The 16408-nt window shown below is 37.0% G+C and overlaps 1 protein-coding gene across 1 annotated transcript in view; it reads right to left on the bottom strand.

Annotated features, from left to right (window-relative positions):
* The window catches only part of FBN2 (fibrillin 2), a 223976-nt gene that overhangs the window by 148355 nt on the left and 59213 nt on the right, over positions 1-16408 (bottom strand). The window contains exon 6 of the mRNA XM_004686681.1: positions 11897-12094. Coding sequence (XP_004686738.1) covers positions 11897-12094 — 198 coding nt within the window. The remainder of the gene's footprint in view (positions 1-11896; positions 12095-16408) is intronic.

Consider the following 16408-nt stretch of genomic DNA (forward strand, 5'->3'; position numbering starts at 1 on the left):
CACTATACCTATGATCAGTCCACACAATTCTACTGTTGATAATGAGTCTTGTGTTTTCTCTCTCCTACCAATAGCTACATATCCAATGTTCTAATTTTTTTAAATTTTAAATGCTTGTTTTTTTCATTAATCACAATACTTGCTGAATTTTAGATTTCCTCATCTGAACTTTGAGAACTATACTGTGAAAATTTTTTTATTGAAGGTTGTATGTAGTCTCTTATTCTAAAATTGAAACCTGTTTTGTTTTAGACAGCAATTGTCTTCCTCATCCTACAAATCATCTATTAAGAAAAAAAATTCTAATATTGACAAATATTTAAAGAAACCATAATATATAATTTCAAACAAATCAAAGTTGACAGTCTAAAAGAAATGTTAAAGGAAGTTTGTCAGGAAAAATAAAATGACCATCATTAATAAATGATTAATATCACCCAAATAATCTCTAAATACAATAGAACTAAACTAGAACTTAATAATAGAAAACATCTGAAATATTTACAAGTATATGAAATTTAAATGGTATTCTCTGAAATAATTCATGGGTTAAAAAAGGAATAACAACAAAAATCAGAATCTATTTTGAATGAGAACATGAAGGTATAGCCGATTTCCAAACCTGGGCAGTGCAGTTAAAACAATGCACAATGGAAAAATGAAGTGATAAAATGTTTATTTTACAAAAAGAAAAAGGTCTAAAATTGGGGATATAAATGTCCATAGAAAGAAATTTAAAGATGTGTAAATTAAACCTAATATAAACAGAAGTGAGAAAATAATGATGATTTAAAAGAAATGTGGATATAAGAAGTTGATAGATTTCTGTCAAGGCTATTGAGATAAAAGAGATAAATGAAATAATCAGCATTAAAAGTAAGACTGGGCACATCACTACAAATTCTATGGGATTAAAAGATAAAAAGTAATAATATGAACAACTTTATGGCACTGAATTAGAAGACCAAATGTACAAGTTTTTTAGAAAATACAAATACTGGGCCTCCCTGGTGGCGCAAGGCGTTAAGTCTCAGTACTGTGAAGCTACTAAAGCCATTGCAGCAAGAATTTGATCCCAGGCCAGGAAGCTGACCCACATGGCGCAGCAGACCCCTCCAGTCTCACCAGCTGCTCCCTAGGGAGCGTATTTCAGTAAATCCACCTGTTCTGCCCCCCCCCACTCTGTCTCAGGTAGATCCTCTCACCTTCTCACACCTTTGGCTCTGTCCTACAGCCCAGCTCTTTTTTTTTTTTTTTAAAGATTATTTATGTATGCATGTAAGAGCTAAGGTAAAGACCAGATGCGGAGGCCACGAGGATTCACCAGAGAGAGTGGGAGCAGATCAGGCAGATGTACTAAAACATTGCTGTGGGGAGCAGCAGGCAACACAGGAGCAAGTCTGCTGCACCATGTGGGTCAGCTCCTTGGCCTGCAGGAATCAAACTCATACTGCAGTGGCTGGCGACAGCTTGATAGTGCTGTCCTTAACCCCTGTGTCACCAGGGAGGCCCTATGCCCCAGCTTTTGTATGCATTAATAAATAAACAAATCTTTAAAAAAGAAAACACAAATATAAGTCGTTGTCAAGAACAGAAAACATCTGTTAAAAACTTAATCCACATTTAACAATCTTTGCACAAGGAAAATTTCAGAATAGGTGGTTGTGCCATTGAATGTTTTCATTTAAGGAATAAATTATAACAGCTGTACACAGATTCATAGAAGAGGGGATACTGTCTTACTGCACCAAATAAGAACCAAAGCCAAAGCCAAACATTATGGAAAAGTTTACATAAGAATAATATCCTTTTGCAACAGACACAAAATTTCTTAGCAATTATAGAAGATTACTACATTATATTCAAGGGAAGTTTATCCTAGGAATTTAAGATTTCAATATTCAAAAATCAACACAATTTACCATGTTAACAAGTAAGGAATGCAAACATATGGCCACTCCGAAGATGTGGGAAAAAAAGAACAAGTGACCCAATTTGACACTCATTCATAATTTTTAAAATATCATTATACCAGGAAAACAAAATAACTTCCTCATCTTAAAATATCTGCTAAAAAAAAATACAGTTTGCATATTACAGGGGGCTGGGGAAAATCCTTTGATTTTAATTTTTAAAGTGTATCTAATTCAGCATGTCTTTTTATAAGCACTATAGAAAAATATTCAACTTCTCACTGAATCCTATTTCAAATGACAGTCTAAAACAGATTAATTAATATAAATTTAACTTTAAAATTTTCACTGCAATGATGAAGGTATAGAAAAATGGAATGTAAAAGTCAGACCCACTAGATATCCTAGGAGTTCTTTCAGATGTTTATCACACACATGCTCAGTGTGGTGGTTGTTTAACTAAAATAAAGATCATGCTGTGTGCGCTATTCTACATGTTGTTTTTTTCCATTAAAAATATTTTGTGGGAATGATGTAAAAATAAAGTATTATTAAAAAATATTTATTTATTTATTTATGTAGATAGAATTGGGGTACAGGTCAGTGGCACAGGGACAGTGAGAGGATTCACCAGAGCAGAACAGGAAGAAAGATGAAATACACGGCTGAAGAGCAGGGGTCAAGACAGGAGAGGTCTGCCATGCCATGTGGGTCATCTCTCTGGCCAGGGATCAGGGATCGAACTCGTCCGGAAGTGGTTGCAGCTAGATTCCTAGTACTGTGTGCCACCAGGGAGGTCCCTAAAACAGTTTTATTAAGAATATTCAAATCTGAAGAATAAACTGTTACAAACACTATTGTTTCTTTTCAAAAGATGCTATTGCTGGACCTCCCTGGTGGCACAGGGGATTAAGATGCAACACTATGAATTTATCTGCGGCCACTATATCACAGATCCCCAGTTAGGGAGCTGACCCACATAGCACAGCAGACCTCTCCTTTCTCACCCACTGCTCCCCTCAGCAGCGGATATCAGCCAATCCTCCTATTTGGTTCCCTACTCTGTCTCTGGGGAATCCTCTCTCTTTCTTTCTTTCTCTCTCTCTCTCTCTCTCTCACACACACACACACACGAAATAATTATTATTTTGTGGGGACTCCCTGGAGGCCTAGAAGTTAAGTCTCAGTACTATCACTACCACAGCCTGAGTTTGATCCCTGTCAGGGAGCTAACCTACATATAGCGCAGCAGACCTCTCCTGTCTGCCCCCTGTTCCCCTAAATAGTGTATTTCAGTAAATCTACTGGTTCTGCTCCCCACTCTTTCTCTGGTGAATCCTCTCACCCCCAACTCTGGCTTACACCTTAATTATTCTACAAAAAAAAAAATCTGTAAAACTATTTTTTTAGATACATCTCCATTTCTGTATATATAAATTTACTCTACTATTTTTGTTAAGCGCTTCAATTTGGTGCATTTTAGTATGTAAGTTACAGAATTCAAGCTATAAAATATAGCGTCCTTATTGTTTCTTCCTTGTTTTAGCTATCTATCTATAAAAACTAACTGTTGCAATCCTAAATTATTTTATGCTGAAACTAAGGTAGATTTCATTGTTTATTAAAGGAAATCGGATCCAAACTAAAAGCAAGTAGAACGAAATATATGGCAAGGAGTTTATACTCTGAACAGTTTAATTCAGAACATTTCAAACCACATTATTTTTTAAATGTACTACATTTCCACCCTCATTATAGTGTGGTATAAAACATCCCTAGAAACCTCTTTTCCTGGCAGATAAATCAGAGAAAAAATATCATGGTATAAGCTGAAAAATGAGTCCAAACTCTATAAATCCCTTAATACTATTCATAAAATCTTTGACTACATATTTAGTAGATTTAGTAATTTTTCAAAGGAGAAAGCAATCCAACATTACAGGGTTTATTTTATAATTGCCTAAAAAAGTATTTTCCTAGAAGGAAAAATAAAACCTTTATTTTTGAAGTATCCTAGACTACTCAGCTGTACAGAATTAATACCTTTTAGGCAGATCAAGTTGGTTAAAATAAAAAGGGAAATTTTAAAGAATTCTAAAAGAACAATAAACTTGAATTTAGACACATATAAATATTCTCTATACAAGAAAAAAAAAATCAAATCTAAGACCTTCAAAGTATGCAAGAATTACATTTTCAAAGTGCTAACATAAGCAGCTACCATTGTCTGATTAGTTTTCCACTGCTCAGACTATTTAGCTGTGTTTCTGTTCATCCTTTGATTCAGGCATATACTTAATATTTCTTTAAACTTTAATTACTTCAAATCACATGTAAGAATTGTGTAGAATAAAATTAAATCTTTTGAGATTTAAACCCTACATATATCTCCTGTCAATCAATGCAGACCATGTCTATTAAGTTTAAAAAATAATATAGCAAAACAATAATTATAGTTTATGAAATCATTTATTCTCCAATTTCTTCAAATAAATGTGTTCTAAATAGTTAAACAAACCAGTATATATATATTATTTCTATTCATATTCAAATATGGAAAAATATGTCTAGTAGTAGAAGGCTTATAATAAAAAAAGAGTTCATTTAATTTCCTATCAGCAGGAACTTTGGACCAACTCCTATTACTGTATTATACATAACAGTGCATCCCTTTTTAAAACTGCCTCTTATCAAATAAGATCCATTTTAAAAATGTTACTTATTTCAGCCCTCCCTGGTGGAGCAGCGGGTTAAAGCACAGCACTAAAAAGCTAAAACCACTTAAGCATGAGTTCGATCCCTGCCCCGGAGGAGATCCACATGGCGTGGCAGACCTCTCCTGACCCGCCCGCTGTTTCCCTCAGCAGTGTACTTCGTCAGTCGGTCTGCTCTGGTCCCCACTCTGTCTCTGGAGAATCCTCTCACTGCCCTTGTACCTCTGGCCTGTACCCCAGCTCTGTATGCATAAATAAATAAATCTTTAAAAAAATGTTTCTTATTTCTATAGTTTATGGATATTTGGACATACTATTTGTGTTTCTATAAACTCAAATGTCAGCTTTTAAATACATCAACTGATATGGGTATCTTGGTGCTGGGTGTGGCTTAGTACATATCAAAATGTGATTCTATACTTCTGAATCATATACAGTATCAGCATTTCAATGTTACCTCAAAAAAAGGGTACATAAATAGTCTTAATCTATATGGAATCTGATAAATCCAGGGTATTTTAGCAACCATGTAATAGAGTTTAATTCAGCCAGAATATATACTCATGTTTGAGAACTTAAATACTAAAAAAAGGATCATCACAACAAGCAAATATTCAGTAGGACTCAGAATTCAGAAATAAAAAGAACATAACATGGTTCCTTTTCAATCTTAATAATCTTCATTTATCCCACAATCAAAAGTCAAAAACCTAACCAAATCTCAGCACCTCTCAACCACATCATTCCCTCGGTAACAAGTGCTTACTTTCCAGATATAAATCGAATCTCCCCTCTGCTTTTCCACTGGCCTCAGCCTCCACCATCAATTTCAAACCAGTTTCTGGCCTCCCACACACTGGCCCCTTTCAACTGATTTTCTACAGCAAAACTAAAGTTTCCTATTTAAGTAGAAATCCAAATCAAGGGCAGGTTACATAAGAAGTTGGTAGACACACCAGTTTTCTGGCCTGTAAATTTCTCTACAGAAGCTGGAGACCTGCTGGTATATTCCCTTAAAAAAGCAGTAGATAGGTCCATGCACTGTGGTGAATTACTAGCACTTGAGTGGGGGTTCTGGGTGATAACAAATATTTGAAAAGATATGAATCTGCACTCCTAAATTATGTAGTGCTATAAACTAAGTTACTTCTATAAATAAATAAATAAAACTACTTGCTTAGTCTGTCTTGTGCCCATAGATTTCATTGTCTTCTCTTTCCATTGAAGTTTTGATCTACCATTAAAACCTTTTATCTATTTTAGAACATTTTCTATTTTACCTTTAAGCATTTTTCTAAAATTTTTTTCCACTGGTTTAATTTGTCTTCATTATATATCAGTTTCTTTGTAATTTCTTTATTGTTCAGCGACGTTCTGATTTGCAATTTGCTCAAGCATTAGCCATATATATTTTTTTGCATGGATAAATGTATTATTTGTCTTGCATTAGAACCAGTTTTAAACCTTCAATTTCTTTCTTGAGTACTACCAAGTCACTCTTTTTTAAAATCTCTTACAGTCTTTTCTTAACTTTTAAACCGCTCCTTTGAGCACCTTTAAAGGAAGCACCATATTGATCTCATTTCCTTGAAATAAGAGACAGTCCATGGCTATACCACCCTGAACGTGCCGATCTCATCTTATCTCAGAAGCTAAGCAGGGTCAGGTCAGGCCTGGTTAGTACTTGATGGGAGATAAGCGACAAGTATGTGAACTTTGTACTTTTTGAGTAATTTTTCTTTGAAGCACATTCATCTGCCTTTTCCTTTTTGTCTGTGCCCCTCTTTTTCTCAGTTTTTATATTTAGGTCTCTTTTTTCATTACTTATCTTCAAGTGGGGCCATTTCTTGCATATATTCATCGCTACTTTGGGAATTGTAGTTTTTTTTTAAGGGTCTTGTTATCTATTTTTCATTTTTAAACTTGCTTCTCTTGAGTTAGATGAAGGGAAATATTCTCTCATCTTTAAGTAAGAGTTTCTATGTCCAAGTATGTTTTAAGTATGTGTCTTGACTGTTTAGGAATCGGTTATACTACTCATTTTATGAACTGAAGTTAAACTTTGCAACGATCTGGTGAACTTGACCAATCTGTACAGCAAAGACAAATTTGTTATGGTTCTCAAAGGGTCAGAGAAAGACAAACATTAAAACCAACACTTGAAAGCTGACCACAGATCTGAGGCATCCAGAAGGGTAGAGAAAAGGGTGAGAAGTAGGGGAGAAGCACACTGGACCATGGTGAAGGACTATAGTGTTTTTGTGGTGGGAGAGAGACAGTGATCACACATGAGATGAGAAAATATTAACAAGGATGTAAAGGACTGGTAAGTCATTTTAAAATAATTACACAATTTAATTAAAAAAATAAAAATGAAATAATGTGTCTTGGTTCTAATTTTCTTTAATAACAAGTAAATCTCCCTTTAGTTTAGCAATATTAAATGGTTTGGAAATAACTTTCTAATGGGATATCTTATACTCAGTATACAGTTGAGGAACAATCTATGCCTGCCCAATAGCAAAAGAGATTTGACTTCTAAACTCATTGCTTGCCAATTAGCATAAAACAATATGTATCTCTGTACCTGTACCACTGAAAAGGCACTGGCATTTTCTTTGCAGGGACTTATTTCAGGTCTGTGCTGCTATTTCTTCATTCAAGTTCTTGTCCTGTGTCCTACTAGGGCCTGGCTGTAATTGGTTTCTAAACTTCTGAGCCTCTCCTGGTTCTGGGAGGAGCAGAGGTTGAGACTGGTTTATTACTTTTGTTATTAAGTTGATGATGGATTTCCTTTCAACTAATTTTGTTTGTTTGCAACTAAGGTACAGACCTTCCCTTGTGGTACAGTGGGTTAAAGCACAGCACTAAGAAGCTAAAGCCACTTCAGCGTGAGTTCAGTCGGTACCTGGAGGTGACCCACATGGCGTGGCAGACCTCTCCTGACCTGCCCGCTGCTCCCCTCAGCAGTGTCCTTCGTCAGTCAGTCTGTTCTGCTCCCCACTGTCTCTGGTGAATCCTCTCACCACCTCTGAACCTCTGGCCTGTACCCCAGTTCTGTATGCACAAATAAATAAATATTTTTTAAAAAAAAGAAGAACTAAAGTACAGGCCAGAGGTGTGGGTGGGGTATTAACCACAGACAGAGTAGGGAGCAGAAGAGGCAGATTTACTAATGTATCCTGCCAAGGGGAGCAGCAGGTGAGGCAGGAGAGGTCTGCTGCGCTGTGTGGGTCAGGTCCCTGGCAGGGGACTGAACTGACTGTGGCAGTGATGGTGTTGAGATTTAACCTCTAGGCCACCAGGGAGGCCCCTGAAGATGGAGTTTAATGACAAATTTCTTCTGACATAATTTTCTGTCTTGAAGTGTTTGAAGTAGCTTAGAGGTCTAGTTCTAGATAACAAATAATTTGAGTTATTATATAGATTTTATTTGAATATTATTAAAAAATTTAAGTATACCTTTCAACTTTGAAAATCTAGAAGCTAAAGTTAGTTACTAGTCTTAAAATGGCCATCTAAAAATTAGATTCTGAAGAGTCTACTAATGTTTAAAAATAAACTATTTATTAGAAATTATTACAACATAAGTACGTGGCAGTTTATAACATAATTAAAGTCTGTAAATATTCTTGTAAAGGGCTTAATGACACTTAAAGATTTATTTATTCATATGGAACTGGGGTACAGGCCAGAGATGTGGAAGGTGAGAGGATTCACCAGAGACAGAAAGGGGAGCAGCGGGCGGGTCAGGAGAGGTCTGCCACACCATGTGGTCACCTCCGGGGCAGGCGGGAATGAACTCATGCAGAAGTGGCTTCAGCTTCTTAGTGCTGTGCTTTAACCCTCTGCGCCACCGGGGAGGACCGCTTAATGACACTTTTAAACCTTTTATTTATTCCTTTTATGATAGCTTAAATTGTAAGGCATGTATTTACTTAAGTATGTTATAGTTTACTTCAATGTATAATATATGTATATAATGTGCAACATATATGAAAAAATAGAAGAAAGCACAAGACTGTATGTTCATTAGATTTAGACACAAGGGGTAGAATTCTCAGTATGAAAGAAATCAAGAATCCTATGACTGACTTCACAATATCCAGTAATGTACAACCTTTCTTATTTACTAACCCCCCCAAATCATTACAGCAATAGTTAAATCAAAAAACAAAATAGTATCACCTTAGTTTTCTGTCAATGCTCATATTTTGGTTTATCGCAAGATCATTTTTAGATGCCTCTTAAATCAGAGGTAAAGTAATTCATTAATTGCATCAGCTATAGGTTAATGTTCAGAACTTCAGAAATGGTATTCCTTGGCTAATATATGAGCCATATTTTAGAATCAATATTAAGTAATTTATGGTTGTCCATGGAGCTGAAATTTATTTTTATCTTTATAAAAATTTTTGATTGTCCTATTAAGAAAATCACTATTGTAAACAAAATATGACCTATATGTATCCTGGTTTATTATGTTATTTTTTCATATCCTATTTCTTCCAAGTTAATTTGGCAACTCTAGTTAGGAAATAGTCTAGGAATTTAATGGGAAAAATGAAATCACAGTAAGATGTAGTCTTAAAATAGCCTGAACTGAGGATTATTATTTAATTGAGAACTTCCAGACTATGCCATGATTTTGAAATAAAGCAGAACATTTTAAACTGGCTTTTCCAGACATTTTAACTATGTGGCAAACTTCGTTTTGCTCCTGTTGCTATATTAAGCCATTTGGTTTTTAAGCAAGCAGACCCCGAAGCTTATCATTCTGCATAAGCAAAATCAAATAAGCTTTCAGACATTACTAAATCCTAGAGTACATTTATAGGTTTGAGATCAGGTCAGACATTTTTACTAATGGTGTTCAGAAAAACAAGGCCTATGACAAACCATAGGGGTGAAAAAAAATTAATACAAAGAAGATGAGGAAAGTCAATAATTTGAAAAGTCTTGGTTTAAGGTTTTTTTTTCTAAACCACAGCTATTCTTATTAAATATGTTTTTGGAAGTACCTGAACTTATCTCAGTTTAGGCACTGTCTTAGGTCTCTCAGAGATGTTAATTTCTACCCCAAAAGAGCTTACAGTCTATCTGGGGAAGGTAAAAACAATAAACACTATAAATAATCAGTGTATTAGAAAGTAATAAATAAAAAATATTATTCTAGTAAGTCCAAGCAGTATTAATATAAAACTATGTATTATTTTCTATTTAATAGTAATCCATGTTATACAAATTACATTGTCATCTTTGCCTAAATTGACAAACACATAGAACAATAATTACTATGTAACATCTGGTATATTATATTTTCTATGGACAAATTATTGTTTTAGCAGGAACATTGTCTGATTTTACTGGTAATCATATCAAAAATATAAATTTTACTATCAGTACTAAACAACAGATTAAGAACTACAACTATCACAATATTCATATTTAGCTCTAACCTATGATAGTTATTAATACAAGACAACACTTTTGTCAAAACCATTCTAAATACAAAGCTAGTGAGGCATTTACATGCAATAGATAAAATTGCTAATCTGTTGAGTTATATGGTCATCCCTTGGGTTTTGCTATAGCTTTGATCTGATAATAATTTAGACAGACCATTTTTATAATATTATAATTTATAAAACTACAAAAGTAAAAGAATACCTTGGTGGGCACTGTCTGGGATATATTTACCAAATTATGTGGGCCTTTATTACTCCATGAATTGAGGCAATGTAGAGGCTCTCCAAAATATATTTGATATTTGAGTTTACATTTTTTTTAAGATTTTTAAAATTTATTTATGCATACAAGAACTGGGGTACAGGCCAGAGGTGCTAGAAGATGACTGAATTCACCAGATATTGCAAGGAGCAGAACAGATGGATCTACTAAAATGCACTGTTGAGGGAGCAGCAGGTGAGACAGGAAAGATCTGCTGCTCCACGTGGGTCAGCAATCTGGCCAGTGATTAAACTCATGCCGCAGTGGCTGGCAACAGCTTGACATAGCTGAAATTTTAACCTCAGTAGCACCAGGGAGGCCTAGACATTTGAGGTTTAGATCAGGACAGGTTTTTTGCAACACCCCATTTACATGGGTATGGGAGATAATACCCCTGCCTTTGATATTGGTCAGTAACATCAATCATATCTAACTCTGCATATGATTTAATTATAGCAACCTACCTCCATGTCTCAAATATAAGGGATCACTTCTGTGAATAATACAAGAGTAATTTTCCTATGATCATACTGTACGTTGAGAGCTCATTTCAGATTTGTTCCCAAGTTCTAAAGATGGGTTTAATACACATGGTATCAGAGAGTAGCCAAATAAGGGTGAGCACCATGGTGGTTGAAAATTAATTAATTTGGGACCCTCCCTGATGACACAATGGATTAGGGCACAGCACTATGAAGCTAGTCAGAGCCGCTTCAGTGTAAGTTCAATCCCCCACCAGGGAAGTGACCCACATGGCACAGCAGACTTCTGTCTCACTTGTTGCTACCCTCAGCAGGGTACCTCATCAATCTGCCTGTTCTGCTCCCCACTCTGTCTCTGGTGGATACGCTCACTGCCCCTGTACCTCTGGCCCCTGTACCTCTGCCCTGTACCCCAGTTCTGTATGCACAAATAAATATTTTTTTTTAAAAAAAGAAAATTAATTCATTTTCCAACAAGTACATAACAATTTGCAGCTGCTTGTGTTGGTATAAACTACTGTAGCATCCTTAGGGTCCCAGCCTAGCCCTAATAAATAAATTACATATTAGATACAACTGGGCCCTTTCAAAAGAATGCCTGGAGAAAAGACTGTAACCAATCCAGGGATGGACAGAGTTCATAATGATTTGAAGGTATGATTAATAACAATATAGGTCAGATGTTCTCATTGTTACCAGAGCTCAGGTTCTTATAAACTGAATGAGATTAGAAGAGTAAGAGAATGCTCTCTCACAGTAGGGATAAAAGACATGGATTGGCTCATCCCCTGACTGTTTTGCACATTTTAATTGTACTTCTAAAATTTCCCCTATTTTTTGTATTTTTTATCTCTCATTTATGTCAAGAATTGAACTATTTCTTATAGGGGCTAAATAAAAGCCACCCTCTGCCAGGCTTGCTAATAATAAATAACAAGGACCTGGCTGGAAATGGTATTGGGTGAAAGACCTATCGATAGTGTCAGACTGTCCATGTGGGTAAAAGGAGACCTGATATGTAAGTGTGTCTGTGCAGAGAGGCAGACAGCTGACTCACCTTGGCAAGCTCCAGTGCGGATGTTGGGGATGAAGCCCCGACGGCAGGGCTGAGGCTGGGCTGGACACATTTCGCAGGGATGACCCCAAGCCCGTCCAATGGTGGCACAGCACAGAGTCTTCGTGCAGACAATGCCTGTCAGCTGCCCTTGGCACATCTGGTTGTTGACCTGAGTGAAACACGGGCCTGTCCTGTAATCTGGAAAGTGAAAAAAAAGATGGAAAGACAGCTTTTACAATCACATACCAACCTTGTACCCATGCCTCCAAATGCATTAAACAGAGACTATTGCTTTTGAGCAAAGTTTCTAAAGACATAAGAGCAGAGCTTTTCATTTAGAAAATTCATAATTTTTCAATCACAAGAATAGCATTAGGAGACTTCAGTAGATTTGACACTAGACATTGTAAATGGGTTGCTCAGGAGCTGTGTCTGGGACACAGATGTGTTTTTTTGGCCCACAGAGTTTTGAAAGAATTTAAATTAGTAGCCAAGACTTTTAAATTTGGAAAATTTGTATGAGATTTGTTATTTCTGCATTTTCTTGAAAAGCTGAACATTCTGACCATGCTGCATGGCACTGGTGAAGTGAGCTTGACCTCCAGGACCACAGACCCAGCGACCTCCTACTCCCAACTATCTTAACTCACTGACATTTCCCACCAGCAAATGCAGGACAGCTGCTTTAATGCCTGATTAGGTGGATGAGAGCACAGAAAGTCAAAAGATAACCAATAAAGATACTCCTTTCATATCAGAGATATACAGGTATGGGGAGTCGAGACTGCCTATGAATATTTCATTCTAGCAACATGATTTGTTTGCGTGACAATCTGTTTAGTTCTAGGCAACTACTGCGGTATTCAGTTTGTGAGAATCCTATTGAGGGTTTTCACATCTCCGTTTACCACAATATTGACCTATCTTAACATTTAAAAATGAGTTTCAAAGTGTTTCCTTGCTCTTTTATTTTTCTAAAGTAACCAATCAGTAATACAGTGCTACTAAAGTCCATCATCATGTGTCCTTTCTAGGTAAGCTCTTTTTCAAGTAATCTGTATGATCTTTACTTTCTACAAAATGATGGTGCCCTCGTTCAACTGTCACAAACTTTGACAAATTCTGTCACATATGATTTATGGACAGACACTTCTACGACTATTAAGGACAGTTCAGTTAGATCCTTTCATCTCAAAGTGTGGTACATGGACCAGCAACCTATACATCATTTGGGAGCTTGTAGGAAATGCAGGTCCTGGCCCTATCTACCACTCACTTAGCCAGGATTTGTATTTTAGCTAGATGTCCAAGAGATCTACAGGCACCAGAAAGCTTAAGAACACTGATCTCAGGGCCTCCCTGGTAGTGCAAGGGGTTAAATCTCAGCACTATAAAGATATCTGCTGCCACTGCAGCATGAGTTTGATCCCCGGCCAGAGAACTGACCCACATTGCAGAGCAAACCCCTCCTGTCTAGCCCACTGTTCCCCTCCGCAGTGTATTTCAGTCAGTCTGCCTTTTCTGCTTTCCATGCTGTCTTTGGTGAATCCTCTCACCTCCACCCATATCTCTGGCCTGTATCCCAGTTCTTGTAAATATATAAATCTTAAAAAAAAAAAAAAAAGGAACGCTGATTTAGATTCTAGGCAACTCAACCTAAAAGCTGATCCTAGACATTTCTACTCTATCCCTCCTCCTTCCTGCTACAATATATTTCATTGAACTCTTTACAACATCAATATACATTCTTTCAGGTGGAACGGAATCATTAACTAGATTTTAATTGGAGCTTTATTGCTGAGGTTTGAGATACAGGGGAAATCTGAGAAATGCAATTTCTTTAAGACTGGCCAATTCAATGATTCATATTCATTATAAAATTACAACAGAAATATGTGAAAGCTCTCCCCACCCTCTCACAGTGATTATATGCATATTTTAGGAATGTAAGAAGACAGTCAGAATTTCCTGATAAGCCCTATATGCAAATTATTTAATTCCATTTTAACAGTAAAGCCAGAAGTTTTGTAAGAAGTTCCTGCAAATTTTTGTAAGAACAAAACCACCTCTCAATCAAAGGAGGGAGCATCAATAATGATGGTAAAACCTTTAAGAAACATTCATGCGGAAAATCAATTGGATATAATTTATCATTAAGTTATATTTTAGGTATGTATGACATCTATGTATGACAAGATACTTAATTATGACAAAAATAAAACTTAAAACCATATAAATTTCTATTTTCTTAATCAAGAGTGAGGCTTTGTCACATAAAGGAAAGTAATATTTTTAAAGTTCAACATAAAGAAACAAAATCTATAATAGGTAACGTTTTTAGCAAACTTGTCTAACATTATATTACTTCACAGCTCACTTTCAACAAAATAGTTCATTTTAATCTCCTGTATTAGCACAACAGATGTGCTGCAACAAATCACATTTTCTTTACAGGATAGGTGCGGACATATCAACCATGTAAGCAGACATACTTAATTGTGTACTTATATGAATCACAAATTGCAGTCAAATTTTTTTCAGCCTGCTTAACATCTTTCTGACAATACACCATCTGCCATTTTAAACAATTATAAGACTCATAATCAATTATATCAAGTTCCAATAAAGAGGCAATAAAGGCTATTTTCTTGCAAAAATTACACATTAGTTTTGGTGCATGCATACCTATGATCACTTTCCCTGCCTATTTAGGATCCTCAGAGAGAAGTCTGGCTGTATTGCCTTTCTCAAAACCCTACTCTTAAGTAAACCAACCTTTCAGGAATTTCATTCTTTCTAATTACACCACTTTCTTAAAATTATGTTCTTAATCTGTTCTCTTTGAGGAAGAGTAAAATATCAAGACAAAGAAAGCTATTTATCCTCTAAAAATATCCTTTCCTGCTAGAGGCCTTACTCAAGCCAATCCCAAGCCCCTGACTGAGCACAGAGTTTACCATTCTTTATTGCTTTTGCTTATATGTCTGTCCTTACAAATCATTCTTAACCTAGTTCTTATAGCATTACATTTTTCTTTCTAGTTCACTGCTGTTTATTAAAACATTCTGTCCCAAACTCTACTTGCATTTTTATTCTGGACAAGCCTTAAAAGATCATGGGGCCCTCCCTGGTGGTGCAATGGGTTAAAGCACAGCACTTCGAAGATAACCACAGCTACTCAGCACAATTCAATCCCCCCAAGGCCAGAGGGGTGAACCATATGGCACAGCAAACCTCTCGTGTATCTCCCAAGGCTACCATCAGCACTTCCCCAATCTGCCTGTTCTGTTCTCCACTCTGACTCTGGCGAGTCCTCTCTACCCCTTGCACTTCTGGCCTGTACCCGAATTCTTTATGGACAAATAAATAAGCCTTTACAAAAAAATCTCAAATGTATTTGCTTCATGAAGATTTCACGATTGGTTAAAATATCACTGTATGCCATGCCAACCATTCATCATCAAGGACATGCTTGCAGTGTGTTAGCAAAGAACAAAAAGAGAGAACTGCTATTCACCAGGTCTATACCAGGTATACTGGAGTCAGGATATTGGAAACAGACATTTTTCTCATTACTGTATGACCCAGAAAATTTTGTTTAAAATTAGTGCATGAGGGAGACAGCAAGATGGCGGCAGAGTAAAGACTCAGAGATCACTGCATCCAGGCTTGCACGGGAATTTAAGACTGAAAACAGAATATAGACTTACATACAATGAGTTTCAACCCAAATGAGAACACCCTGGACTCACTAGAAGAAGATATCAGAGGAAGAATCTGTGATTGGGAGTGCCAATAAGAGAACTCTCTCCCTGGAGCGCTCAGGCGCCTGGAAGCTTGGCAGGCTGCAGGAGCCGCAAGAGCAGCTTTGCTGCTCGCTAAAGACCTGGAGGTGAAGGGGGATGGCTCAGCCTGGTGAGTGGAGCCCAGGCTGAGGAAAAACTGCAGATCCCATCCGGGGCACTGAGGCGCTGGGCAAAGCCACTGACGGATTAGCTCCGGAATGGGCAAGATGGCAGTAGAGTAAACATGTTGAAACTACGTCCAAGCTCAAATGGGAATATATAAAAATGGTCTACAGACTTACATGCTACGTGCTTCAACCCAAATAAGAACACCCTGGACTCACTAGAAGGAAGATGACTGAGGGAGAATCCGTGATTGCGGAGTTCTGATAATGGAACTCCTGTCCGGAAGCGGCAAGGACAGAATAAGCAGAACCCTGCCACTCTGATAGGGGGAGTGCCCAGGCTCTAGTGCCACAGACGGAGGCTTCCTGCTCATTCGGCTCAGTGAGTGGAACCCAAGCTGTGGGAAAAGACTGTGCAAGTGGGCACATAGAGCCTGGGAGGTGGGGAGGAAAATCTGGTGATCTGGTGACTGGGGCAGCTGCAAGATTTGCAACTCTTTCACCCACCCCCACAGCACAGGCCTGGAGGCTTGTTCCCAGGAGCACAAGGATGGTTCAAAATCAGAAAATCAATTAATGTAATCCTTCACATCAACTGAAAG

This window comes from Condylura cristata, unplaced genomic scaffold, assembly GCF_000260355.1.
Source record: "Condylura cristata isolate star-nosed mole 26May11 unplaced genomic scaffold, ConCri1.0 scaffold00021, whole genome shotgun sequence".
NCBI classification, from domain to species: domain Eukaryota; kingdom Metazoa; phylum Chordata; class Mammalia; order Eulipotyphla; family Talpidae; genus Condylura; species Condylura cristata.